This window comes from Corvus kubaryi, unplaced genomic scaffold (genome assembly GCF_017639235.1).
Source record: "Corvus kubaryi isolate FWS band 111438036 unplaced genomic scaffold, C.kubaryi_AGA036_p1.0 134, whole genome shotgun sequence".
NCBI lineage: Eukaryota > Metazoa > Chordata > Aves > Passeriformes > Corvidae > Corvus > Corvus kubaryi.
Genome location: NW_024580668.1, coordinates 5,282,647 through 5,310,079, shown reverse-complemented (window position 1 = coordinate 5,310,079; position 27,433 = coordinate 5,282,647). Strand labels below are relative to the sequence as shown.

The following is a 27,433-nucleotide window of genomic DNA, read 5'->3' as shown; positions in this document are numbered from 1 at the left end:
AACTCTCCTCCCAGGAGATCCCACGATGACCTTGCAGCAAATGGCACCATGGAGTCACCCCTGCCAAGAACGGCGGCTGGGAAAGGGTGACAACCGATGAAAAACACGCACACAAGTACCTGTGAAATAGTGGTTATATTTCTATGCTTTTATAGCAATATAATACTTCATATCAGACTGGGAAACATACTTCCAAGTATTTTAAGTTACCTGTACACCTGTACAGCCTGCTTATGGAACAGGAATGCCATGCTGCTGCTTACTAAACTCCTTGACTTACCAGTCCCACAGCAACATCATAAATGCCCAGAATCCCACGAGCTTTTGTTTAGCTCTGGAAACAACACACTCAGATAAAGCTCGTTTCATAAACACTAAAATTGCATTGCAATATCCATATATATATATATATACACATATATATATACATATATATATATATATAAAGAAAAACTTCTACCTTCCATAAATACATCAATCATAAAATATGCTCCCAAAATACATTCATGCATTTCCCCATCTAAGATCCCTGCTTGTACCCAAAGTGTCTAAGCTGGGAAGGGCAAGGCCTGGATTCAGGCTCGTGTTTGCAGGTGGCTCTAGACCCAGATGAAAGTGCTGGGGTGGTGTTGGGGTTGCAGCAGTGGGTCTAATCCTGCCTCCCTGGAAAAACAGGACTCTCCTGCACACGGTGCCCCATCAAAGCTGCACCAGCTGCCCATCCTTAAGCAGCCAAAAGCCACCATCCATCTTGCCCTTATCACTTTTAGTCTTTCCAGCAGTTACTAGAGATAGAAATGGAATAATGGAAAAGTTTGGGTTGGGAGGGCTTAAAAGATCATCTTGTTTCAACCCCCTGCTGTAGGCAGAGACACCTTCAGGTAGACCAGGTTGGTCAAAACCCCATCCAACCTGGCACTGAGCACTTCAGGGATGGGGCAGGAGATGCACAGTCTGTCCCAGCACTCGACAGGGGCTGGAAAACAAGGGATTTGGAAGCAGGAAGGTCACCATGTGGCTTTGGTGGGAGGGGATCTGTGAATGGAAGAAGCTGCTTTCCACCATTGACCTGAAGATCGACACCACCATCCCTGTCTGCAACAGGAACACTCTGACAGTCAGTCCTTTGCTAATGAAGGAAGCAAATGCCCCTTCTGTGTCCGTTTGTGAAAGCATAAATACACAAAACATACAAAAACATCTACAAAGTAGTTCTGAGTCGGAGCTGGCACAAAGGAAGCACCAGTTTTGCAGCTCAGTGACGTAGGTCCTGTCCCCTGTGAACACGGTTACACAATGCACAACGCCAGGGGCTGCTCACAGCCTCCCCTGGGGATGCACCTGGATCACGTGGCTGTGCAAACACTGTCAGACCAAGCACGAACCCGGCCTGATCTGCACTGAGAGGGAAGCCAGACTCACACACGCCCAAACTCCACTTCTGCCCCCCAGAAAGGTCCTGCTCAATATTGCAAGAGCACATTCAAAGGTCATTTCAGGAACGCTGCCCTCTCTACTTGCAAGGAGGCCGGTTACAAGGCAGCATCCCCTTTCCACAAGGCAGTCCTATCCCTTAGTCTACTGGTCTAGACACAAACTAAATTCACTCCAACCTTTCCATTTACCCAAACCCACTGTTTTTACAGAACAACCCAAGAGAAGCATTGCATAGATCTGTATCTCACATCTTCCCACGCCCAGCAAACAGCAAGAAGTTCAAGTTTTGCACAGTACATTACAAAAGGCATCACTTTTAAACCACAAAAATAAAAAAATGAAGTGCCACCATGGTGTAAAACCTGCAATGAGCGAGGCAGTGAGTGTACAGTGCTCAGCAGCTCTGGGGATGGCTGCCCATAGTGTACTGATGGATTTGCTAATCAAATCTCCTCTCCCAGTAAGAGGAACTTGCATAATGAGGGAAGCTGCTCCTGAACAGAGTGGTTCTGTGTGCCACAGGAAGGAGGAGGGCACTGCCAGGGCTGTCTGCTTTGCATGCAGCAGTTCAAGGGCCAGCTGACCCCTTTGCAATGCAGACTGCAGGACAGCAGTGCTCCTCCCAGGCTTGGGAAGTCCCAACAGGAGTTTTGCTACAGTTGGCTTTACAATTGAGATATTCAATACAGTTGGCCCAGATCCTCTGGCGGTTGAAACTCCACATGCTCCATTGGAGTTACCAGTGATTACTTCCACGAGTGGAGAACGTGGTACTGGCTTGTCACAGACACAGAATAAAGCTACAGTAGCCCTTTCTTTAAATAAAATTAAATAACTGCATGTGGCACCAGCGCACAACTTTAAATGTGCTTCTGCCGTTAAGAAAATAGCAAAGCACACCAGTGGTTAATTAAATTATTTATCTTAAAAAAAAAAAAATTTAAAATATTACTGTTGATTTAAAAACCCCTTGGGAGACTGCATAACATCTTCTTGTGGTATTTCTGAGGCTGAGAAAGTCACTTGCACGTGGACAGCCCTATATATCCTCTTCAGCTGGCAGTGGAGGCTTGTGCTCCTGGAGGTCACTGGTGCCATTTTCGGATGCATCCGAGCTGCCTGGAGCTGACTCTGGCGGTGGGGGTTTGTAGAGTAAACAGGCTACTATAAAGAAGGTTGTCCCGAGCACCTGCAGCCATGGAGACACCCTGTTACTCTCTGCTCTCTCCCAAAACCAGGTGCCCACCCCACATCTCCAGTGAGCTTTGCTGACCAAGCTTTGGGGAGGAGGGGATGTTGGCCAGCCTGGGCAGCAGAGCCGCACACAGAGTCAGATGGGGTCAAAAATCTGAATTTAGCCAGCCCCATAGCAATGGGAATTTGGAAAAGTTCAGCCTCACACAGACACCCAGAGCACAGTGCTGCATGAGCTAACACTGCCTCAGCCTTTTGCTGGAAGGCTTTTGAAAACCTCTTTATCACAGCAGCTGCTAAACACTACTATCTAAGGCAAGTGCTTGTTTGGGAGCAGTTAAAATGATGTTTTTCTGCTAATAAATAAAACCCACAGCTCTAAGCTCTCTTATTCTCTAGCAGTGGGGAATGGTTATTTACAGCCTGCCCACAAAGCCATCCCTCACTCTCACTAACACACTGCACTTAGATATTTAACTCCATTTCTAGCAAAAATCATTTTGGCTGCTGTTGGGAGGAGGTATTTCATATGGTGCAATAGAAGCTGTAAGCCCAGAAAATAATGGGAATTTAACAGAATGATGGTGTCTGGAGCACCATTACCTGATGAGAGGCAAACAGGGCTTTTGCCTTCCCTGAGAAATTTATTGTGTGAAAATTTAATTTAGTCTGGGGGTGGGCCAGATCAGGAAAACCCAATTTAGCAAAATTTCTTCCCAGAGCAAAACATCACATCCTAAAGACCTGGTTGCTTTATCAGGGAGTTAAGCAGCAGCATCACCTTGTAGACCAGTCCAGCGACGAGGGTGTATCGGCTCATGGCTGAGTTCTGGTACACGTAGCAGGAACCCTGCTCACCACACTGGTCCTGCCAGAGCAGGCAGGATTTATCAATCATGGATCCAAAGGCGATGGGGCCAGGGATGCCTCCTGTGGGCAGAGAGAGGGGACCTTCAGTATGGGCAGCACCAAGCCTTGCAAGACTTTGACTTGCACCAGCCTTGCAAGTCACAAGGTGCTTGTGGAAAAGCACCAGGCTCTGCTGATACCACGATTAAGAGAACTCGTCCTGCAGAATCCAGAGCCACCAGGTATCAAAAATACACTGAATTTCAAGATTTGAGAATCCAGCAGGTCTTTTGGCCGTCCTAACCTGCATGTTGCACAAGAGCCAAAAGACACTCACAGGAGCTTCAACACCTCTGCTCCTTTTCCTTAAAATACGGGCACATTGGGAGGACATTGAACCTCTGTGACTGTTACAGAACCCTCCATTCAGTTTGCAAATCACATGCAAAGGGAATTAGGTTGTCCTGGATGACAGCAAACAAAAGAAAGCATCCTCCTTTCAGCAGTGTGTGACCTACTCCCTTCTTTTCCAACACAGTGTGTTTTATTCTTGGGTGACAGCTTGGCACATGCCTCCCAGAACCACCAGACCATTCTGGTGTGCAAACTCCCTCTGCTCCATACCTAGTGTTCGTACCACAATCCACTGGATCCCGAGTGCAAAGGACCTTTGTCTGTCGGAGACACACCTGGGGGAAAAAGGGGTTTGTTTAAAAATGCTGCCGGGCTGCACCTCCCTGCCTCACAACTCCAAATCCTTGAGTCCAGCACATCTGGGACCTCCATCGCCTCTGAAGATTTAGGATCACCCCAGTGCAATGTCCCCCCTCCACTGCAGTAAATGTCTGTATCCCACGTCAGAGGAGAAAGCTTCCAATGCTGAAATTTGCTTTCCTAGCTAGACTGGGATGGGAATTAGTCCTGATGTCTCTAGGCTACCACTAACTCACTGGTTCCAATCACACCTTTCCCACACTTGATCCAGCAGGATAAATCAGAGGAGGATATTGAGGCTTCTTGCAGCACTGGCAGAGGAGGAGGCCATCCTGTGCTTACCTCAGAGTGGCAGTCAGGGCAGGAATGCTGCTCAGGAAGGTGAAGAGGATGACCACGAACATGAAGCACAGGAGCAAGGGCCTTTTTGCACAGGAGGAGGTGCATTTCCCTGGCTCTGCCTCGCTACGGCCAGACAGGAGGGCTTTGTCAACACAGCCACACTCGTGGTAGACCTGGGAAACAAAGGCTGGTGGGGGCTCTGCTGAGGAGAGCATGGTGACAGTCAAAGCTTTAAAAATAAAGAAATTAGGGGGACAGAAAGCAGCTGGTTAGACTCCCAGAATGAAGTGGAAATCAAGCTGCATTCTCAACACACCTCTGTTTCCAAACAGGTCCATTAAGTAAGGGAAATTAACTCTGCCAGGTGGCCCTTGAATGCTAAATATCATCTCTACCCTTCCTAAGCCTGTGCCTGCCTCCATGACCAACATGCTGGAAGGATGAGGAGGTGCATCATGTTCATTCAAGACCCAAAATTAGCACTAGGACAGAAATCAGGTGCTTACCAAGCTCCCTGCGTGCCTGGGTGATTTTCCACAGATTTCAGCACAGTTTGACCCAGAATGAGGCAAAGATGATTGGATACAACAGAAGCAAAGCAGGGTGACCTCAGGGTACCTTCTGCCTTCATCCCACGTGGTACCTGAGAGCATCCACCCTGCCCTGGATGATTTTACACTGATTTGCAGCAAACCTTTCGCAGAGCCAGCCAAGTCACTCTGAAGATGTGCCACCACCCTGTTCATCCACAGTGCTTTCAGACCTACCTTCTTGCCACTCCTGACGTTCTCAGACACTGTCTTGCACCCAGCGTGGCAGGGGGAGTAGTACATGATGCCATCAGTGCCACAGACAGGGCTGTAGGTCTCCCGCAAACAGCCACACTGGGCATTGCAGGCTGCTGTCAGGTTGAGGTGCCCACCTGGCAAAGCACTGAGGGAAACACAGGAGCAGTGGGTGAGCAGCACTTTACAGGAGGCAATGGGGAGAGGAAGGGACAGTGGGAGTTGGGATGGATCCCCAAGGAACATGAAGCCAGGCTTGGAAATGCTTTCATCCCACCAAATTTTAACCATGCCCTGGAGCTGTCTCTTCCCACAGCCACCAAGGGAGTTTAAGTGACCGGCTCTTAGGGTGACACTTCCATCTGCAGAAGAGATTCCCACTTTTGGTCCAGTTTATCCCACTGGATAGAGATGGGGGCTGCTGCAAAGGCAGCTGAAGAGTGGAGTATCTCCCATTCTGGTGCTGCTGATCTTCCCTCCCCTAGTACCTCGGGAGTCTCTTCCATAAACTCCATCTCAGTGCAAAACTTAGGACATCTATTGTCTGTGTCTCAACCTCAACATCTGCCTGTAGGGCTGACCAGACACCAACTTTCACCCCCAACACATCCACACATGACTGCCACCAGCACTGTGTGTTTGGAGCTATCCTTTTATTCTGACCAGAGCCCCTTGGGACAGACAGAGTGGTTGTTGTTACCTTCCATTGTACATCTGGGTTACTCCTGCCATGGGCATGTTAGGGCAGTGGATAAAAAAAATGAATATGGCCAGCAGACTTGACACTGTGCAAAGCAAACACAACTTGATGATTCCTGAACAGCGCAGTTTAAATTTATTCACGAGGAATCCTCCCAGGAATGTGCCTCCCCCTCCGGCTGGCACGACAAGATAACCTGAAAAAGAAGGGAAAAAAACCCCCACAAGTGAGTTTAGAAATGTCAGCAAGGAGTTTCCAGGTTTGAATACATTAATTGCAGCGTGTTTTGCATATAGATGACCCCTTGTTTTCTGTGTAGCTTCTTGGTGGGAGTTCAGCAGATGCTGCTGTAGTAGGTGGTCCTCTGTAACAGCTCAGGTAATGGGGCATGAGCCTGGTGAGGCAGCTTTTCCTACCCAGAGATCTTAAAACTGCCTCTTTGAGGAGCACATCATGAGTGCTGATGCTTGTTGGACAACATTCCTTGGCCTGCATTACGGCATTTACATGAGGATCCTCCCAGTTTCTAGATGCTGACAAAGTACCTCCCTCAGCTCCGACATCTCTCATCACAGGAAATGTTTTGCCAGTGTTTCCTGGTGATGCACTAAGAGGAACTACAATTATTTTGCCTTCCTCTAGAGGGTAACAGATGGCTACAGAAGTGACACATTTTCTCCTCCTGATGTCAGTAGATGCAGCTCTGGAAATGCACTGGGTGTAGGTGTGCTGATAGGAAACGATCCTATCTAAGAGCTGAAGAGGATAGCCAGTCCATAATTAAACTGTAAAGCATTTGCCCCCACTCTAAATGAGCTAAAAGTGCTCTTCTATTTGTTGGCAAAATTGGAAAACATTGTAAAACCATGGTTTCCTTACCAAAAAAGGTGGCAGCTTCAGAGGCACTTAAACTAAACTGAGACTCCAGGAATTTGGGTCCAAACGTGGACATCCCAGCAATCAGGGTTGCTTCAGTTGCTCCTGCTAAGCAGAGGAAGATGAAGGTGGGGTTCTTCAGAAGCAGCAGGACTGATCTGGGAAAGATAAATATATCGGAATTGAATTACTGATTTCGGGCACATTTTGATTTGTCCCCGTCTTCAAAGTCAGAAGGATCACATGTAAGACGAGGCAGCATCCCATCATCCTGCAACTCTTTGAAAGGAAAAATACCAAAAGGCAGCTAATTGGGAAAGAGCTTTTCCAGTCAATGACACGAAGAGTGTATGTGTGCGGGGTGATGTAATTCACACTAAGGGCACCCACGGCTTCTGCATGGATGATTACAGCAGTAATTTTCCAACATTTAGGGTCAAGCTGAATATTTCCTCTTCTGAAATGGGGCAATACTGAAAGGACATTACTCCTCACCAAATCTCCATCATTTCAAGGTTTTATTAGTCCCTGTGGGAAGATATCTTGGGACTCCTGACTCAACCAAGAGCAAAGCTGTGCTGCATCCTCACACACACACACACACACACGTTACTCGTGCCCCCACGCTCTCAGAACAATAACAACCACTGATAACCCTGGATGTTTTGTAACTCAGGGGAAATACCAAGCAAGCCTTTCTATATGGAAGAAACACCTCCAAGACACCTGAGAAGCAGAAAGCAATCTTTCTGCCACTATCTAAGCACGGCTTTACTTGAAGCTTAATGTATAAATTGAGTAACTCCATTTTATTTCGACCCACTGGGATTTAGGAGAGAGCTGCAGATATGCCTGAAAAATTGCCATGTGTCATTTGTATGCAGATCCAGCAACAATTCCATCCCTGAGATGCAGAAAGGCCCTCAGGCACAGGGAATGGTCTCAATTATCTCTCACTATCTCAGATATTGGACTAAGAGGACTGATCTGTAACGAGCTTCAAATTCTGCCCCATGACTTTCGCCAAGCCAAGCCCAGATTTGTGCCATGGGTTATCCTGTTCCTGGGATGGGCACAAATCCTGCAAACAGGGACGCCAAGGGATGCTCACTGAGCAGAAAAGCACAGCCATCACCTCCTGCTCTGGTGGAAATGTGAGATCAGAGCAAAGCTGCCTTGGTACAAGCGAGTGAGAGATGTCCTCAGAGTCAGAGTCAGATTTATGCAACTTTACTCACATGAAGTGGAGAATTTCATTACATCAAAAGAACAAAGAAGCTTAAAGACAGAAATACCACACATTCCTACACTTTGATTACAGGGGGCCTTTACACTGCCTAGCTCTGGGGATTAGTTTAATGTACTATTTTATTTTCCAGATCTTTTTGACTGTGCTTAATTTGGAAGCACAAAGCCTAATATTTTAGTCAGAAAATGCTTGCGGATCTTGTGGCTGAGGCAGAAAACAGACAATGCCTTCACCTTTTTACAGAGAAGAGCTGCTCCCTGGCACTAGTGTGACTTTGTGCCCTTTGCCCAAAGGTTACAGGCTGGACTTGCAAGTAGGAAAATGCAAAGGAACTCCTTTCAGCACTAAGAATAAGGACTTACTCACTTCACTTAATCTGTCTGAAGACAGAAGATGTAATTGTGAGGAGCTATGGCACATAAAACCTCGCCAAAGACAACACAAACCTTTTTATCACATCAGTAGGACTTTAAACACACCAGAAATAACCTAACTCTTGAACAGCCTCGGTAGTGCTCAGTTCTTGCAGCCAAAGGGATTTCAGGAGGCCCAGCACTGCACAGAGAAGAATCCCACTGCCTAAAAAAGCTGACCCTCCAAGTCTTCACTGATATGGGCACATATAGGAACTCTTTCATCACATAATGGTTCTCTGGGTAGGCTGGGACCACTGTATGATCAGAGCCTGCTCCACTGGCACGCCCAGGACACCCCAGACTGTACCAGAGTACAGACACAAGCTAATGAATCATTAATAAATGGACATTTATACAATTTTACAGCACAGGAATGGGGGCTTTTCCAGCACAAAGGGACACCCACTGTCACCACCACCAAGGGAATGGGGGGGCAGCACGTGCATCCCACAGGAACATAAACCAACCTCCCTTCCCAAAGCAGGGAAGCTGCAGAAAAGCCACAAAATGAAACTAAGTCCCACTCTGCACCTAATCCAAGAGTGATCAGTGAAATATTGACCACAGCTTCTCGTGCTGTAGATCAGGGCTTGCCAGGCCAGGGATTGATCCTCACAAATGCCACCCTGAAGCTTCCTGGGATAAAGCTTCCTCTCCCGGTACAGCTCTACATGCCAGCTCTGCATGCCCTCCCTTTGAGTGCCTCTGCTCTGACAGGAGGGGTCACCCCATGAGAGCAATCATATGGAACCAGAGAAAGGAAAATGCTGTTTTATCAGGCCTTTTCAACCCAAGAGTTAAGACAGAAGTCTCTCCAGGGTAGACGATTAAGCTGTATGGGCTGCATTCCTGTAAGCTCCTGCTCTCAGGCAGCCCTGTGAATATGGCAATTCATTAACCTCACTTAGAAAGGACCTGATGGCATGGAAAAGTATTTTATTTCATCGGTATTTCTGCTTATCTTTGTGAGACTGTTACTGTCTGTACTGTGAGAAAATGTGCACACGATCCCTGACTGAAACAAAAGGAACAGTGAGTGTCCTTTGGCCTCACCCTCCAGCCTGGTCCACATGTCCCCAAGAGCTGCCTGCACAGATGGGATCTCCACTTTAATGCAAGCTTCCAGAGTAGAAAGCCCTGAAGGCACTTCCCTTTTATTAATCAAAACCAGGGACCACAAAAGCCTGTTGGGTTCTTGCTTTTAAACAAAAACCACACTGAGGTCTGGGCTGGTCTGGATCATCTGATAGAAGATAGTTATTTGTTATTCAGGAACGAGGTGGGAAAGAAGATGCTCCTGGAGGAGGATTGTCTCTGTTCCTGCTGTCAGACAGCACAAGCAGTGGGAGCTTTGCTCCAGACAAGCAAGAGAAACATCAGCCACTGGATTTCATCCCTCTCTGCTGCCCCGTTTGTGTTTGTTTTAGTCACAGCCATATCGTTATTTAAATGCAGGTTTTGAATTCAATTTCCGTGTGGAGAACAAGCCATGACCTCGGAAAATGGCACCCAGTCAAGAATGCCATTTAATAACAGCACTGAAATCTGTTCAATGTAATATTCTTCAAAAAACTGCCTTAACCCCTGGTAAACTTCCTATGAAGTCTCCAAGAATTTCAGATGGGTGTGAGTCGTTGTGTTGACACAACACAGCTTGACCAGTGCTGAAAATTCCTGTTCTGAGCACCTGCTTCCATCCTCCTCTGCCAGCACAACAGAGACCACAACTAAAGTTCAGAAATAATTGTTGGCAGCAGCCTAGGGTTTGGCAAAATCATCTGCCTTTGCAGGGAGCAGCCGTCACACATGGATAAAATCTCCTCCCTAAAAACAATCCTGGGAGAAATAATAAAAAAAAATAAGGAAGATCCCCTTATTGACTGCAAGCTCCAAAAGGAATTAATACCCAGGTATCTCTGCAACATCCAGAGCCTCCATGCCAGCTAACCCCAAGCAATAAATAAAGCAGCACCTCTCCCCCTGCCCTCCATTTAAATACAACTCAACACAACAACAAAAAAAATCGCAAAATATTTCAAAAATCCATAACAAAAATATGTGGTTAAAAGATCACATTTTATTTTGGCCGCTGCTTTGTTCCCATCACAGAGCCAAGCAGCAGCTCAGGATTAAGCAAGTTGCTGTGTCACTGCCTTGCTGGAGAGATAAGAAGGTAGTAACACACAAAAGGTGGCTGGAAGATGTGAAGGCAAAAGAAAACACCCAGGAAACTAAGAATAAAAGAGAAAGGGAACTGGAAGTTACAGTGTGGTAGATCTTGTTCCCTGGATTTGGAACGGAGCTGGGAGAATCATAGGGCCTGTTTCATCTTGTTTCTCATTAAAAATGACAAAACAGGGATCTAACACAAGTGAAAATAGAGGAAAGGAAAAAAGCCCCGAGGGGCTGGGGAGGAGGAGCCGTTGGAAAGCACGAAACTGGGCCAGGTGAGGCCCGGCAGAAGCAGACAGGCAGAAATAATGCTGCTGGGCACAGGGAGGGAGCTGGCAATGCCAGGGCACCTCCCATCACCTAAAGCTTGGCATCAAGCCACTCCTGGTGAAACTCAGCATGTGGCACAGGACTGCAGGTGGACATGAGCTTCTGAAAACCCAGATGAGACCAGTCACTTGTCCCCTGCTCCCACATGTGATCCCCAGCACCAGTTCTAGCTCAGCCTCTTTGCCAAGAGCTCCCAGACCTTTGTAAGACCAGGCACTTTCACACATCCTCTGCAAGAAAGTGTCATTGCTTGAAGATGGGCAAAACCTTTGAGCTGGCAGGGCTGAAAGGAAGCTCAGCTTGGGCTCATTACTCTCTCCCCTCTGGAGAGGGCTCCCTAACTTCTGCGTGGGGTGGTTTTCTCACCGAGGCAGATCTTTCACTGTTTTCCCAAAGTCCGGATCCGACGCTTTTTTGTGGCTCCCATCCTTTAGCTGATGAGCCTCTGACACCCTCATAACGATGTAGCGCTGGGATCCTGAAAATGAGAGGCAAACAGGATCGAGGAGCATGTCAGACACGGCATGTGGATGCTACTGAAGCAGTGGATTTGCAGGGGGAAAACGCAACGTGACATCCTCCCTCCGCCAACAGCTGCAAGGGAGAAGCCGTAACAGCGGCAGATGGAAAGCCAAGGGGGTGAAATCCATTTAGGAATTACACGGGAAGCTGCTCCTTTGCTCCCGAGTCCCCAGCTACACCCGCGCATGAGGATGCCAGCCCCAGGGCGAGCGGGAGCACCGCGCAGCCCCAGCCCCAATTGCCGAGCCAGTACCTGGGAGGCGCTGGGGGTAGCCCAGGATGGGGATGGAGATGAGCAGGGAGGCAGCTCCGGCCCCCAGGAAGCCGATCCACCATGCCCCCACCCACAGCGTGTTCTCAGGGGCGATGTCGATCCTGCAAGGAGCGAAGGCAAAGGGACACAAGGAAGAGAGGCGGTGGGTGGAGACGGAGCGGGGCAGCTCCGCATGCCTCTGGCTGAGGCTGGAGGGGCCAGGGGACACACGGCGGGGGTGACAGCGAAGGAAACGGAGTGATCTGATGGGCATGCCACGTCCGCCATCCCTCCTGCCACAGCACAGCACTGCCTTCCTCACCAGAGAGCACAACACTTCACAAGCCCAGGAAATCACACCATTTCATTCTCATTTAATCTCTGGCTTGCACATTCACTTCACCCCTTTTCGGTCGTGCTTTGAGGGTTGCCAAGATCCTTGTTCCAGCCCAAAAACACCCTTTGCAAGAAAACTGGTGGAAATAACCCATTTCTTCCCCTGGAAACCCATTCCCCATTTTTAATCCATTCATCTGGTCTAGTAAAAGGTGTCCCTGCCTCTGGCAGAGGGGTTGGAACTAGATGATCAGTAAGGTCCCTTCCAACCCAAAGCATTCTATGATTCTATGATCTACCAAAGAGCCTGTAAGGAATCAAGAATAAATGACAAATGCTACAAAGCAAGGAGGGACTAAGCATCCTGGTGGGATGACTGGGAGGTCGAGCAGCACTGCTGGGAGCACTGCCTCATCAGGGAACTCATTCAAAAAATTCACCTGCTGCTCGTAGCCTCATTAGCACAGGCAGTGCAGCGTGAGGAAGGATTTAAGCTGACAGGTTTGTCAGCAATTTCCCTCCAGCAGCAGCACTAATGCTAACCACCCTTCCAGCCTCCCCCGCCCTGCAGACACACCACCCAACACCCCAGGCACATTTCCACCCAGCCACCAGCTCATTGCTCCAGATCATTGTTATTATTTTTTCTACCCCAAAGGAAACACAGAGCAGAAAGGGAAAGGAACGAGATTTTTTTTTTAACGACTTACTCTCTGCCAATTTCAGTATAAATATTTAGAAACATTCCTCCTACCAGATAACCCGCTGCAGGCCCAAGGATTGCAGCAGTGTAGAAAACAGCTGAAAGGGAAAATAAGGCGTGTTAGACAACCAGCAGCACGTCAGCCAGGGATCCCCATCTCGATTCCCTCCTGGATGCAGGATGCTCAGCCTCTGGCTGCCTCACATCCTGTCCCCTAAACCACCAAGGCACAAATCCAGATTGTTCCAACAAGTTTTCCTTTCACGCCTGTGTTCCAGGGAAGCTTTTGCATCCAGCCTGGGAAGTTTTATAGTATGGGGCAGGCAAAATCGGTTCAGTAGAAAGCCGTATTCAGCAAGGATGCAGCTGATCCCACTGCCACATCCTGACTGCCACAGCAATGAGCAGCAGCATTCTCTCCCCACAGACATCACGCAATGTCTACACTAAACACAGCACCCCAGCACTTATTTCAGTTTGCAGTTCAAACCACAACACACAGAAAGATCATCAACTTGCTGATGATCTCCTTGTGATCTCCTTCCCACACTTCACAGCCTTCTGATACAGCATGCACAGACTGAAACATCTTGAAATTGCTAAAAGATCACCCTTTTGGCACTTTCACCAATAGGACTGTAAGTGTTTGGCAGCTGCTGAGTGACCAGTGATCCAGAGGAGTGAGGTGAGCATCTTCTCTTGGCTGTGCTTTGCACCAGCAGTAGCTGAGCAGCCCAGAGACCATCCCTGCTGTGCTGAGGCCTACAGGGGTGATGATATAAAGATTTAGATTAAATATAAATGATGGTGATAAAACACTGGCACAGGCTGCCCAAACAGGTGGTGGATGTTCCATCCCTTGAAACATTCAAGGTCAGACTGGACGGGGCTCTGAGCTACCTGATCGAGTTGAAGGTGTCCCTTCTCATTGGACTAGATGACCTTTAAAGGTCCTTTTGCACCCAATCATGCTGTGATTCTATGTCTCCTTGCACGGATGGGGTATGGCCTCATGGCTGTCTGCCAGAGATGCTAATGCCACATGGGCTGGCCCCATGCCAGGAGCAGGAGGCACTCCCCATCTTCAAGGCATGAGCTGCAGGAGGAAAAACACCCAACTGAGCTCACAGTTTTCCTCCTGGTAAATAATGAAAACCTCCCCAACAGCTGCCACTTCCCTCTGATTTCCCCCTCGTCCCTCAACAAGACCAAAAGGCTGAGCAGTGTTGGGAAAGGTGCTCCCAGTGTGGGCTGGACAAGGCAGAGGGACCATCATCTGTCCCTGCCATCACCCTGCCCATGGGTTGGAGCTCTCCTTCAGCCCCACTCACCAATGTACACAGGGGAGTAGTTGGTCTTGACGTTTTCATCTAAGTAGGTGACGCCGAGCGTGTAGAGCGGCGTGGCTCCCATCCCGTGCAGGAACTGCCCCAGCATGAAGACAAACCTGTAGCCAGAGAGGCTGGAGGCAGCCTGGGAGCAGGGCAGGCTCTGGTTGCCCCCGCAGACGCCCACCTCGGCTGCCGAGCGCGCCTCGTACTGTCCCGTGGTGAAGTGGGGCAGGGCGAAGAGCAGGGAGCCCAAGCCCATGACCAGCACCCCCCAGCCCAGCCAGCGGGGCTTGTGGCCATTTCCCCCGAAGTAGCTGACGAAGGTCAGGCAGACGCAGGCCGCGATGTCGTAGGAGCTGGCGATCAGCCCGCTCTGGTAACTGCGCAGGTCGAAGCGGCGCTCGATGGAGGTGATGACGGTGTTGATGAAGCCGTTCACGGTCATGCCCTGCAGGAAGGAGGCCACGCAGAGGAAGAACAAGACCCCTTTGGATGTGTTGCAGAGCTGCAAGCAGCCGGGGGTGAAGCCCCCCCAGCCGCAGGCCAATTCCTCCCCATCAGCAGACACGTATTTAATCCCTTCTTCGAGCGGCGTCTCCTCCTCTGCCGGGGTGGGGGTGCAGAGGGGCTCGGCACAGGAGTCGGAGGGGCTGGGAGCGCCCGAGGATGCGATGCCATTGCTCAGGGGGGTGCTGCAGCCATCCCTCCCACTCACCGCACCCAAGGTCCGGCCGGCCTCGCCGGGACGAGGGGATGGGCAGGAGAAGTCGAGGGGCTGAGTGAAACAAAAGCCATTTTCTCTGGTGGAGTTCTGGGGCATTGCCATGAACGGGAATGCGGAGTCCAGTGGCAGACTGAGGTGGGCTGATGGCCAGGGTGGCTTTGTGGGGCAGCGAGGACCAGCCCCTCCAGGAGATGCAATTTTCAGTGCTTACTTCAGTAGGGAGACAGTGAAGGTCTGAGCCAAGACCATTCTGATCTGTGCAAAGAGAATTTTACATGCCTTTATATAAAACCATGCTCAAACCCCTCAAATACTGTTCCTTTTTTCTTTCTTTTCCTTTTTTCCAAGAAGTATAAGCATTTCACTGTGCAGTTCACCTGGTCATGTGCCCTCCACCATGGGATGTGTTGGTAGCTCAGGTGTCAGGGCATCACTAACATTACAGAAAAGAATGAAACATTCAAGAGCATTAAAAGAAAAGCACCTCTAAGGCAGCTTCCCCACCAACTGAAGCCCCTCATCCCTCCTCTAATGAAGAGCTGGTTAGACCCCCACAATCCCCATCCCTCTCCTTCCCCCTGCAGAGAACAGCCCACACAGCTACAAGTTTCCCACTGCAGAAGTCCTTTGGTCTCTCTTTCACACTCTGCCAATAACAGTTTATAATTATCCTGAAAAGTTTCCACAGTCAGATTGATTTTATTCCAAGCCCTCAGATCTGTTTACAGCTATTCAGTAAAATCCTTTCTATAACTAATTACACTACATGCCATTACAGAGCAGGCTGGAGGGCAGAGGCAGCTGACTCTAACCTGATTACTGATGCAGACTGCCTTCTTTCACCCTGTTCCTGTGCATTGCAGCACCTGACCGTGCCAGCAACCAAGAGTACTTTTCCTTAAATGCCTTGGCTGAACTATAAATGATGAAAATAATAAGGTTCTCCCTTGAATGCTGGTCTTAAATATGCAACAAATGCTAGGCAAAAACTGTTTTATTAGAGAGCATCTTCAAAGCATCCTGCATTTCTCAATAATTTTGCCAATATCTGTTCAAGAGGATCCCATAAAAATGTTCCCCCTGAGATGCCAGCCTCATCAGCATGGAAGAGGGAAAAAGGGTGGTTTTTTCCCTGATAAAATGAACGATATTCAGATGGCTGTAACCTGGGAATATTGCATCTTTGGTGAGGAATTTAATACTTATCTGTGTGTTGCTGGAAAAAAATGACTGACATTTGGTAGGTAGATGTGCTTCTCTGTACCAGCAGGTCTTGCAGGAACTGGGGCAGGAGGACGTGGCAGAAGGTGATGCCCCAGAAGAGCAGAGGACAGCACACGTGTGCCACCAAATCTTAAACTTTCATGTCAGTAGTGCTACAACACGTCTGGTCCTTAAAGTAGGTTAAAAAAAATGAGGTTCAACTTTCATTTGCGAATAATTTTATCTTAATTACCCTGTCTAGGGAGCAGAGTGCATGGACTATTTCCTGTTTCAAGGTACAGATTCCAGCAGGGATTTGGTAACAGTGCAGGGCAAGTGGGCCTGGCGGGCAGAAGGGCACTGCTTTGCAGCTCCACGCTGGACTCCCCCAGGTAACTCCTACCTTAGCTGGCTGAGTACAGAGCAGATAACTTTGATGTGTAAAGTGCAAATTCAAAAACTGACTTCAGGGGTTGAAATTTTGCTGCAGAGACAGATTGTTGTAATGTGTTGGCACAAAAAAAATGATGCCTTGGTTCAAGGCTCTATTTTTTCCACTTTTTTTTGCCTCTCCAGTGTTCTTATGACTCTTGCAGCTCTAAATCTGTTTCTCATCTTTGGATGCAATATTGGGAGCAATAAATAAGCCTGCTTTAGCACTCTGTTAAAGTCAGGAGTGATTATTAGGTGCTGAATCAGGCTCTAAGGGGCGGAATGGTTCATGCTCATGTAAATCAAACGCCTCCTGCACAGCAGCCAGGACTGCAGCTGCACCCTCCTCCTATCAAACTTGTATCAGACTCGTGTCTGATGTTACACTTGACTGCACTTGTAAAGAAGGCTTCTTGGCTGGGGATTGATTTTGCTCTCACTGATTTCAGCAGACAGGAAAAGCACATCTCTGTTATTACCTGATGCAACCAGGAGCCGGGAGCTCCCAAACTGGCCCAGTTCACCCTGGAGGAAACACTCCTTATCAGAAAGGGGATCTCTCCTTTGATACTTCATGAATTTATATTGATATTTTGGTATTTCATGAGTCAGGAAAGAGATTACAGCTCTTCATCACAGGTTTCATTTCCTTGGTGGCAGCAGTCTGGGCCACCAGACCCAGGTGCCCACATCATCCCCCCCTCAACTTCAGCCCCTCTCAGTGTGAGTTACCAGCAAACAGGGTGAAACATTTCCAAGAAAGCAGCCAGACTCTCCTCCAGGCAGCAGATGTTTCCACCACCCAGAAGCCTTCTCAGCCCTAGCACCCACCTCCTGTACACGTCCCAGTGGACCTGGGCTAATGACCCGTGCCCAGGTGCTGTGGGCAGGGAGCCCACTCCTGCTCTGTGCTGTCCACCAAGCTGCTTGGCATCCCTTAAAGTATTTATAAACTGCCTGTGACACGTTCACTGTGGGCATCAGCTTTCACAGGAGCCATATGCCGCTTTAGAGGACAAAATATAATCTTCAGGGGAAAAAACCCAAGCAACTTCACGCACTTCCTAATCATTCATATTCTACCGAGCCATCCATTTATTGCCTCCCATTCATCTCTGTTTTTAATGACTCAGCTGGTGATTTCTTGCTTACACTGAACCAGTCCCAATGCTATTATCTCTCTGCCATAGATTTCCTCATTTTGCTGCAAGATTTCTACATTTTTTTCCCACTGTACAGCTGGTTCCAGAGTGCCAACATTATCGAGTCAACACAGCAGAAGTAGCAAGGCAGTGAAAGCATATGATTTGTATTTCCTGATGAAATCTGTAAAGACTCCCACCCCCCATAACATTTAGCATTAAATTAATAGTAAAACTTACAAGCTTTTCATCAGGTGATCATTTAAAAAGTCACAGGACCAATTAAAAACATTTTGTGTTTCTGCCAAGGACTGTGATGAGATTAATGCTGCAAATTAACTCATAACTGACATGCAAAATAATCCCATTTGCTGAAACATGCCCAATAATAGTTAATCTTCCCCTTCACATTACAGTTTTTGACTTTTATATGGTGTCATTGTTGCAAATAACATCTATACATAATTTCTGCTTTCCATAGCTGAGCACCGTTTATGAGTAGACTTGGCATTTTTTTTTTTAATTCTATTGCACACATGGAGATATTTCCTAAGGAACAGAGATAGGGGATTAAAAATGATCAGGAATTGTACTGCAAACACGGGAGGAGCAGCTCCAGGCAATGCTCAGTGGCTGTGATGGATCTCCTTTATTTTCCTCTGGGTCTCCTCTATTTTTATTTTCCTCGATGTGTGAGTGAGCCTGGCCTTACTGAACATGTACTTAGAATCTGGGAAAGTCCACATCCAAGTACCAAGCTCATGTTACTGCAGAAAGGGACAAATGCATCTGGGTTTGTGCATTTAACTTCTCTTGGTAACACACACTGAGTTTTCCTTGGAGAATTTGGCTTCAGAGGATTAGCAGCATTACTTCTATCATGGCTGATAAACACCATATGGATCAAGCACTGGCTGCTTTAGGAGTGGGGAAGCCTCCCAGAAGTGAGATAAATCCACATCCCAGTCCTGTGAACAGGGCTTGTCCTTAGGGCACTGGTTCAGTGCAAGGGAGATAAGATAAAAGCAAGCATGGGATGAGTGAGTTGTTCCTGTGTAACACTGAACTGTCTTCCTGGCAGCTGAGGAACTTCACCCAGGTCACACCAAGTGTGAACCTCCCATTTTTTTAGCCCACTTTTAAAGAGCATCCCTTTGGATCAGCAATACAGAGGATGCTGCTGTTGTGGGATTGGCACCAGGACCAGACTGGAGCCTTCGGTAAGCAATTCCTGTGGGAACAGCGTGGTCCTGAACACATGGAAAAGTTTCAGGAATGAGAAACACACGCAGAGAGCAGCCAGCTGACTGTGTACCCAATGCTGTGCTCACCATCAGTGCTGCAGGGACAGAGGATGAGGGAGGAAGTTCCTAAGAATGGGGGGCAGTAGGAATATCCTGACCCACCCTTCATGTCAGAGACCTGCTTTTACATAATTAGTCCTACTGAGTCTGAAGCATGGAAGAGAGCAGCAGAAACTGGCTTTGAATTATCACACGAACAAGGACATGTTTATAATTAAATAAATTCCAAATAGTAGAGCCTAGCACTCACAAACCCTTTGTAAGTTTTCCAAGTGCTTTCCATTTGCCGGGAAATTATTGTGATAATATGCAAGAAATCAGGAAGGTGGCTTGGATAATTTTCAATTAGCTGCTTGAAAATGCTTTGAAGATAAATCTAGCCAGATTTTCTGAGTCTATTTACTTGTTCCAGCTTATCTGTGTAAATACAATTGGCTGCAGCTGCCTCAGACCATCTTTAAAAACTTGCAGTGCCAACGTACAGAGCAGATTTAACCCAGACCCTGCTTTTTGCCATAGCAAAGATTAACCAGACAAAAGGGTCTTTTATGCTATAATTCCTAACTCCCCCTCCCTAATGTCACTCTTGTTTTAATGTCTTTTTCCTACCTGTGCATTTGGCCAGTGCTGGGAGGTTTCCACGTTGGCACAGCACTGTGCTCTCCATCACTGTCACTGCCCATGGAGCTGGGCGTTTCCAGATACACCACCAGCATTTTCCCAACATCTAGCCCTGCATGGTGTTACTTTCCATCATTTGGATTCTTACAACCCATTAGAGAATGTTCTGTACTCAGCACACTCTTCCTGCATGAGCTGCTGGTCAGCTCTTCCCAAGGATTACCACTTAGTTCCTACAGCTGTCCCTTCTTTGTTTCCAAGCAGAAGATGCAGACAGGCAAATCCTTTATGATGCAAGAAATTAAACAAAATGAGCAAAACCCAAATAAAGAATGTGAGACACGTGATTCTCTGGTGCTTCTAAAGATAGAAGCACTAAAAATGCAAAAAATGCAACATCCTGTGTTACACAACACAAGGATGCTGCGCTCAGAATAGATGTATTTGAATAATGTTGACATCTACCATGGTTTACAGGGACTTACACTTTTTTATCCTCATGGTTTGATCAGTTTGGAAGTAAAAACAAAAGGGAAAACCAGATGGAATGTTACCATGAAACTACCTACAGCTCCACTTTCTCCTGAGACACAATTGCCTTCCAACCCCTCTTCTCTGTACTGAGGGCACTTTCTGGGGAAAACCACATACCACAAGGTCATTTTGCTCTACCAGCCAAGGACAGACTTTAGCTTGAGCTTTCTATGACAAGTTCTCCAGCCCTGTGTTGGGGGGCTGGATGCCCACCCATTCATGTCCAACCAGACAACACAGAGCTCAGTGAGCACATTAGAAGAGCTAAAAACATCACAGAAAAAGATACTTTCTGATCATCAGCATCCCCTGCAACACTCACCTCTGGCAGGGAGCACAGGACAACACGAGATGAGCAGGTGGAAACACGGAGCCAGGTGGGAGCATGAGAGACACACAGGAAGGATTCAGCTGAGGAAAGGGTATTTCCCCACAAATCCACTTTTTTTTTCCAGATCAGCAAGTAACAGCTTTCCCAAACAGCCCTGGGAGCACGAGCTCACCGGTGCACACCGCTTAGCCTGGATCTTGTTTAACACCCAGCGATGCTCCCTAATCCTCTTAGGTATTAGTCTCGAGATTCCTGCCAAGCAGGGGAACAGCAGAGACTCTCAGACAGCACTTGAATGAACTCACTGCTTGAAATGTGCAATACTTCAAAATGCAATAGAACTCCAGCTGTTCTGCTTTGGTTAACCTCAGATTAGCACCTTGGAGGTCACTGCAGCTTGCAAAATGCAAAACTAAATCACCTCCATTTCTGTGTCTCGAGTGACTCCCTAGGAAGCCATTCTGCACTAGGACTGCAATTTTTTGTCTCATAATGACTTGTTTAAAGCTAAGTACCTAATCTGAGTTAGATGTTCCTGTTGTGTCTCTGTTGCCCACTGCAAGGAGATAATCACATTCAGGTTACCTACAGCCCTCAAGTCACGGAATCACAGAATGGTTTGGGTTGGAAGGGACCTCAGAGACCATCCAGTTCCTGTCCATGAGCAGGGACACCTTCCACTATCCCAGGTGGCTCCAAGCCCCATCCAACCTGGCCTTGGACACTTCCAGGGATCCAGGGGCAGCCACAGCTTCTCTGGGCACCCTGTGCCAGGCCCTCCCCACCCTCACAGGGAAGAACTCTTCCTAATATCTAATCTAAAACTGCTTTCTTTCAGTTTGAAGTCACTCCTGCTTGTCCTATCACTCTATGCCCTTGTAAAAAGTCCTTCTCCAGCTTCCTTTAGGCAGTGGAAGGGGCTCTGAAGTCTCCCTGGAGCCGTATTTTCTCCAGGCTGAACAACCCCAGCTCTCAGAGCTTGTATTCTCAGCAGAAGTGCTCCACCCTCAGCCTTCTCCCCTGTCTCCACAAGAACTATTCTGTGTTGCTAAATCACCCATTATTGCAGATATGATCTGGAGAAGGAACAGGTACATAATCATATTTCTGTTGGATTAGCTGAGCATATTACCCCGAGCTTATTCTGGCCTCATGTTGGCTACCACAACAGAAACAATATTTGATCTAGCACAAAGCCAGATGGTGCAAAATTAACCCATTCAGCACAAATCTGATGTGGCACAGGGAATTTGGTCCAGCACTGGCACAGGCTCACATGGCTGTAGGATGTCTGACGTGGCATCTGCTGCCTCTAAGTTTCCTGATACCAAGTATTCCCCATTCATCCCCCAAAGATGAGCTAAACAGGCATCACACTTCATTTTATTTCATCCTTTTAGATAAACAGAATGTCAGCTTGCAGATAATTTGCATTTGCTCATGCAATACCCTAGATCCTGACAGGCTGTGGCAATTTGGGGGATTTCTCGGAGGAGGGCAGATCCCCATTTGTGTAATCGAGAGGAAATGATGAACACTTTCAAAGGGATGACTTCTCTTCATTCTCTGACTCAAAACGCCAAACCACTACCACAACCAAAAATTAGAGCAGCTAAGAGATGAAGGGCAGGAACCGAGGCCCAAAGGGGAATTGGGGCAGAGCATGAGATCAACACAGCGGCAGCGTGCAGGGCTGCTGACCACTTCCAGCAAGGACGGGTGGGAACAAGCCAACCTGGCATGCTGCTTTCCTTAGAAACCTCAGACTCATTCCAATGGCAACTCCTTGTGCTGTGAGTTCCAACAGAGGGTGCAGCAACATCTCATGTAGAAAGCACTGAAACTCTCAAGCATGGCCACAGAGCACAAGGGGTTGCAAATGGGCAGGTGCATCCTGGCTGTGCTGTCCGTGGCTGCTGGCTTCTCCCATGGCTGCCTGCCTCTAAATAAATAAATACAAATCCCCCCTGATCAGCAGAGGTGAGACTCCACTGACTCCTTTGAGAGGTGGAAAAACGCTAAGCCACATCCTTCAGCATTAAGAGGCCTCTCTGAGAACCCCAGTTCAGTACGAAACAGCAATTCCACACACACACACACATCAATACCCACACTAAGGGACAGAGCAAGAGGTGTTCAGAGGTGAGTGCACAGTCCCTGCAAGCACCACAGGCTCTGCAGGCCACCCCTCTTGCAGGCTGGCACCTCCTCCATCTGACAGTGCTCAGCCAGGTCAGCAATTCATTCCAGCTGCCAGGGAGCAAATTGGTGCCAAATGGTGTTTCTTCCTGAGATAAAGGAACAAACAGGCATATAATGTTCCCACTGTCAACCCAAAACATCTGCTGGGATTTGGAGGGGTTTGCTGTCCATGCGCCATGGGGAGACGCGCTCTGCCTTGCGCCTCCCATTTCTCACGCATCAGGAATCACAGCCCCCAACAGCAGCTGCTGGAGGATGGATTTACTTGAAAATCTGGAAACTGCCTTCAAGGGATTCCCACTTCCACTCAGCAGCATAGTGTGGTTTCCCTTTCTGGCTCAGGAACTTCTCTACTTCCCTTGGTAAGCACCTGCTCACATCCCACAGTCCCCACACCACGAGAAATGGACACAGCAGAATAACCTTGTCCTTGGTCATCGGCTCGAAGGAGGTCACTGAGGACTGAGTTTGACCCGTGTTCCTTAAGAAATTATGGTCTTCATCCTGCCACTGCTCCTTACCCAGGGTGATGTTTGTTCACACAAGGCATCCAAGCAGGGCTCGATCGCTCAAAGAAAGCAACACGGAGTTCGAGGGAACAAAAATTGGCTGGCTTGTGGTGGTAGGCAAGGAAGTCTTTTTACTGCCTCTTGAAAAAAGGCAGTATTTCAAAATTTAAATTATATAAAACCAAGAAAACTGGAGACAGGTAATCAGTGTATCACAGCCTGGTTACCTACTTTTCACTCCTTTTACTTCAGTTTCTCTGAATGAAGAAGCTCTTTTCAAGGTTTTCTGCCAAATAAGAGGAGAATATGCAACATTAAAAGGATCCCAGGTTAGCCAGGGTTATACGGGGACTCCAGAAAAGGCTGATTCTGCTATAACCAAGACCCACATCTGGCTCAAAGATCTAAATCCTCAGCAACTGAATTCACTCCAGCAATCCAAGGAGACCATAAAGTAGCTTGAAAGCACTGCAAGGAAATCCCTTTTTTTTGGGAATCCTTATGCTAACATAAAACTCCACGGCATCTGCCCTGCTCTGACTGGCTGAGATTCTGTTTCCTGCGGGGCTTTTAAAGCAAAAGAATATTGAATTAAATTTTCAAATCTGATTTGTTTGGAGTATGGCAAGCTAAAAAGATTGATGCAGTTTTTCAAGGAGAGGCTGTGTGAGAAAAAAAAGTCTAAAAGAGCTCAAGTCCTTCAGATATTTTGGGGACTTTTTATTAAACTCTAGAATCTAAACATTTTTTTTTATCTCTTAATGCTATCTAGAAAAATAAACTTCTATCACAGAGGATATCCAAAGCACTTGAATTGACAAATATGAAGCTATAAAAATTACAAAAAGTAGTTTTTCTTGGATTTTTTTTCAGCCAAAACATTACAAAATCGAAGTATTTTTCAGGAAAAAAAGTATTTGATCTTGCTTTCTCAACAGCTCCCTAACTCCTTCAGACCATCAGCCACAGTCAAACAAAGCTTGCCAGCATTTCATTTTTTTTCTTGAAGCAACCAAGCCAAGCTCTGGGAGTTCCAGTGACTGAAGATTATCAATGCCATACAACAATATGCCATTAACAATAGCAATTCGATTCAGTTTCAGTGTAACTCTACAGACACCAATGAAACAGCACAAGAGAAGAAAGGGGACTTCACTGCTCCAGGAATTTCAAGAGCTGCTGGAAAGGCTCAGCACTTTGCTGAACGAGGTGAACCAGAATAAACAGAGTATTTCTCAGTGCTCAAGCTCATTTACAATCTAGAGGTGGAATGACACTATTTTTTGGCAGCAACAGCATTGTAGAACCCCAGGTTTAGGGGTACTTCTGACTGAAGAGATATTTAAGGTTAGAACAACACTACTCTGCTAATATTAAACACTTCACTGCCTCATCACATGCTCTCCACTGTACTAGTGAGAGCTCTGACATAAAATGCACTAAAGTTAGTGGCCCTCTCCGAGTACTTTTCTACAATCACTTATCCCATCTACTGAAGTAGAATGGATGCTTCTGTTTGGGATTCATAAACCAGATGAAGTCTTTGACCTCTCTCAGAGCATTTTCTGAGCATTTTCCCCGGACTGTGCATGCAGAAACTCTTTGTTCTCAAGTCCTGCCGTTCAGCATCCGCGCTCGCACGCCAGGAGGTCACTCAAGGCCAAGATGGAACAAAACTAATTCTGTGGCGGGGAGGTCTAGCAATAAATCAGTTTTGAAAAGGGAAAGGAGAGTGGCTGCAGGAGAGGAGATCCTGCAGCTAGAGAGAGCAGGGATAGCCGGGAACCTGCTGAGGGACAGGTGCAGGGAGAGCCCCGCTGCCACCGACCCTGCGGACAAAGCCCCCAGTCCTGCCTGTGGCGTCCCCTGGGCTGCCACAGCTCCCAAATTCTGCTTCTCTGCACAAGGATAAGCCCCTCACAGACCAAGACAATGCAGTTTTTAACTGTGCTGGGGAGGCACAGGACACCTCAGGGCGGCCAGAGAAATCCTGCACAATGCATTTCAGATCTGCTCACACCCATAACAGCCTGTGCATGGTTGATAACTCTCACACGTTGCCTTAGCACAGTGACCTCAATTCATTAAGCACAAAGCCCAAAGGGGAAACACTTCCCCTGAAATCATACCCATCATCTCACTAACCCACCAGCAACAAGCTGCCAGCTCTGTTCCGTGCGTGCAGAGTCTTGCAAAACTTTTCCACCATTCACTGAGATTCTGCAAGATACAAACATCCCAAACTCTGAATAATCAACTTACAGGCAGCAGCTCAAGGAACCACGTGAGGAAGACAAAAAATCCAAATGGTAAAGCAGAGTGTATAGCAGTCCTGCATATGAGCACCTTCATTCAAGCAAAGGCAGAGTTCCGGGCTTGGTGCACTCAATTAAAATAAAGGAAAGCAAAACAAGTGCTCAGTGATGCTTTTTGGGGTGGACTGAGCAAAATGAGCAGCATAAAGCATAGCCAGGATTCCCTGCTACCGAAGGGTGTAAAGCCCCAAATGGGAGGGCAGGATCCTCCCAAAGCACGCTCCGTGCTGCAAAGACACGCACGAAAAGAAGATTAAAACTGCCTGGAGGAGTTTGCAGTCGGAAATCATGAGGCACCGAGCAGCTGGATGCTGATCTCCCTAAGCCGGTGGGTATTTCTTTTGTTAGTGGCTGATCCCATCTTCCCCCTTGCCTGAAAATCCCTAATCTCTGTAAAGACTTGGAGCGAGTACTTGCTCAGGTAGCTCCTGGTTTCACTGGCCAAGAATATCCAACCCTCGCAGGACTCGCTGCTTCCTGGTCTCATCTCTCATCCCAGGGTCACACTTCATGTTTCTGCCACTGTCACTTAGCAGGTTTGCCCCACAGGCAGGACAACTTAAGGCAGTATCGGTGGAGTGGCCACTTCCCAGGGCTTCAGGTGGCACTTGTCACACCTGACCACGCTCATCACTCACCGCACGCCTCTGGTGCAGTCCTGGCGGGGCAGGTGGCTGTGATCTGTCCCCCCCAGCCCGCCCAGTGCACAGAGCTGCTGCTTCAGTTTCCAACCACTTTCAGCAGTTTGCAAGCCAGACCTCTTTGCATATAAATAGGCACATTTTTTTTCCCCCTTTTCATTATTTGAGTAACCTGCTCCCCCCGCAGTTTCATCCTTTCTCACGTTTACAAGCACTCTGGTACACTTTTTCTAAAGATCTCCTTTGTGTTCATTTCTGCCTCAAATGCTATTTTAATGTATGTTTTTACAACCAAGTGGCACTAAAGAAAGTAGGAACCCAGAAATATATATATATATATATATATATATATATATAAAGAGGTGCTGGGATAACTTCAGGTTTGTAGTGTGTTGCCTGGTAAAACCAAAGAGTCTATAAAATGGCAATAAAACGTTAATGCAACAAACTCATGTAATTAAGGTCCACTTGTGCCTTTTAGGCTCTCAGAGCTGAAAAACATGGTTTTATTATAGCAGCTTTTGATTTGTATCATCTGAACAAATGGGTTATAAAAGTAATATAAGGCAAGCAACTAAAGTGCTCCAGTTTCACCCAGCATCCTGCCCACTACTAACTTCAGTTCTGCTCCTGTGAAACTGCGATTATTTTATCGTTAACGTAACATTTGTTTCTTGTTGTAAGGATCCTGCCATGCCATTTTAGTACCTTCCCTTACTTCCCGTCTTTTATCAGCATCTTTTAAATTTTCCATAAGAAGACACAGTCACGCTACAAAGAAAACCCCAAACCGCAGTGATTCAGCCCGAACACAGTTGCAGGCAGCAACCCAGCCTTGCAGCATCCTCGGAGACTATCGCAGAGCGGAAAACCTCAATGAGTTGGGCCATTTCGGTGACTTTGCCCCCTTGACATCCACCGGGCTGTTCCCGGTACGGACCCCGCGCTGTGGCCACCAGCCCACCGAGCGCAGACAAAAGCCCCCGCAGCGGGGCTGAGCCCCAGCCGAGCCCCCCGTGAGCTCCTCATCCCCCGCGCCCATCCCCGCATCCTCGGGGCTCCCCCGCGGCCGCGCGGGCACCGCCCGGCACGTCCTGGAGAGGCTCTCCCGGGCATCCCCCGGGCTCGCATCCCTCCCCGCACCGCCTGCCCGGCGCGGTGCCCGCTGCAGTGCCCCGTGCGATGCCCCGTGCCCGGTACCTGCAGCCGCCGCCGCTGCCCGCGCTCCGCCAGCCCCGCGCTGCCGAGCTGCGGCGGGGGCCGGGG

At 47.9% G+C, this 27,433-nt stretch overlaps 1 protein-coding gene across 1 annotated transcript; it reads right to left on the bottom strand.

The window, feature by feature from the left end:
• Nucleotides 1-116: 116 nt before the first annotated feature.
• SLCO4A1 (solute carrier organic anion transporter family member 4A1) lies at nt 117-27,433 on the bottom strand. The gene is made up of 12 exons (XM_042046335.1): nt 27,368-27,433; nt 14,210-15,188; nt 12,886-12,976; nt 11,840-11,961; nt 11,431-11,542; nt 6,901-7,055; nt 6,022-6,217; nt 5,304-5,469; nt 4,537-4,709; nt 4,105-4,169; nt 3,413-3,561; nt 117-2,626 (listed from the first exon to the last, which is right to left on the bottom strand). Exons 2-12 carry the CDS (start codon nt 15,033-15,035, stop codon nt 2,477-2,479), a joined length of 2,205 nt encoding a protein of 734 aa, XP_041902269.1. The 5' UTR covers nt 15,036-15,188; nt 27,368-27,433; the 3' UTR covers nt 117-2,476.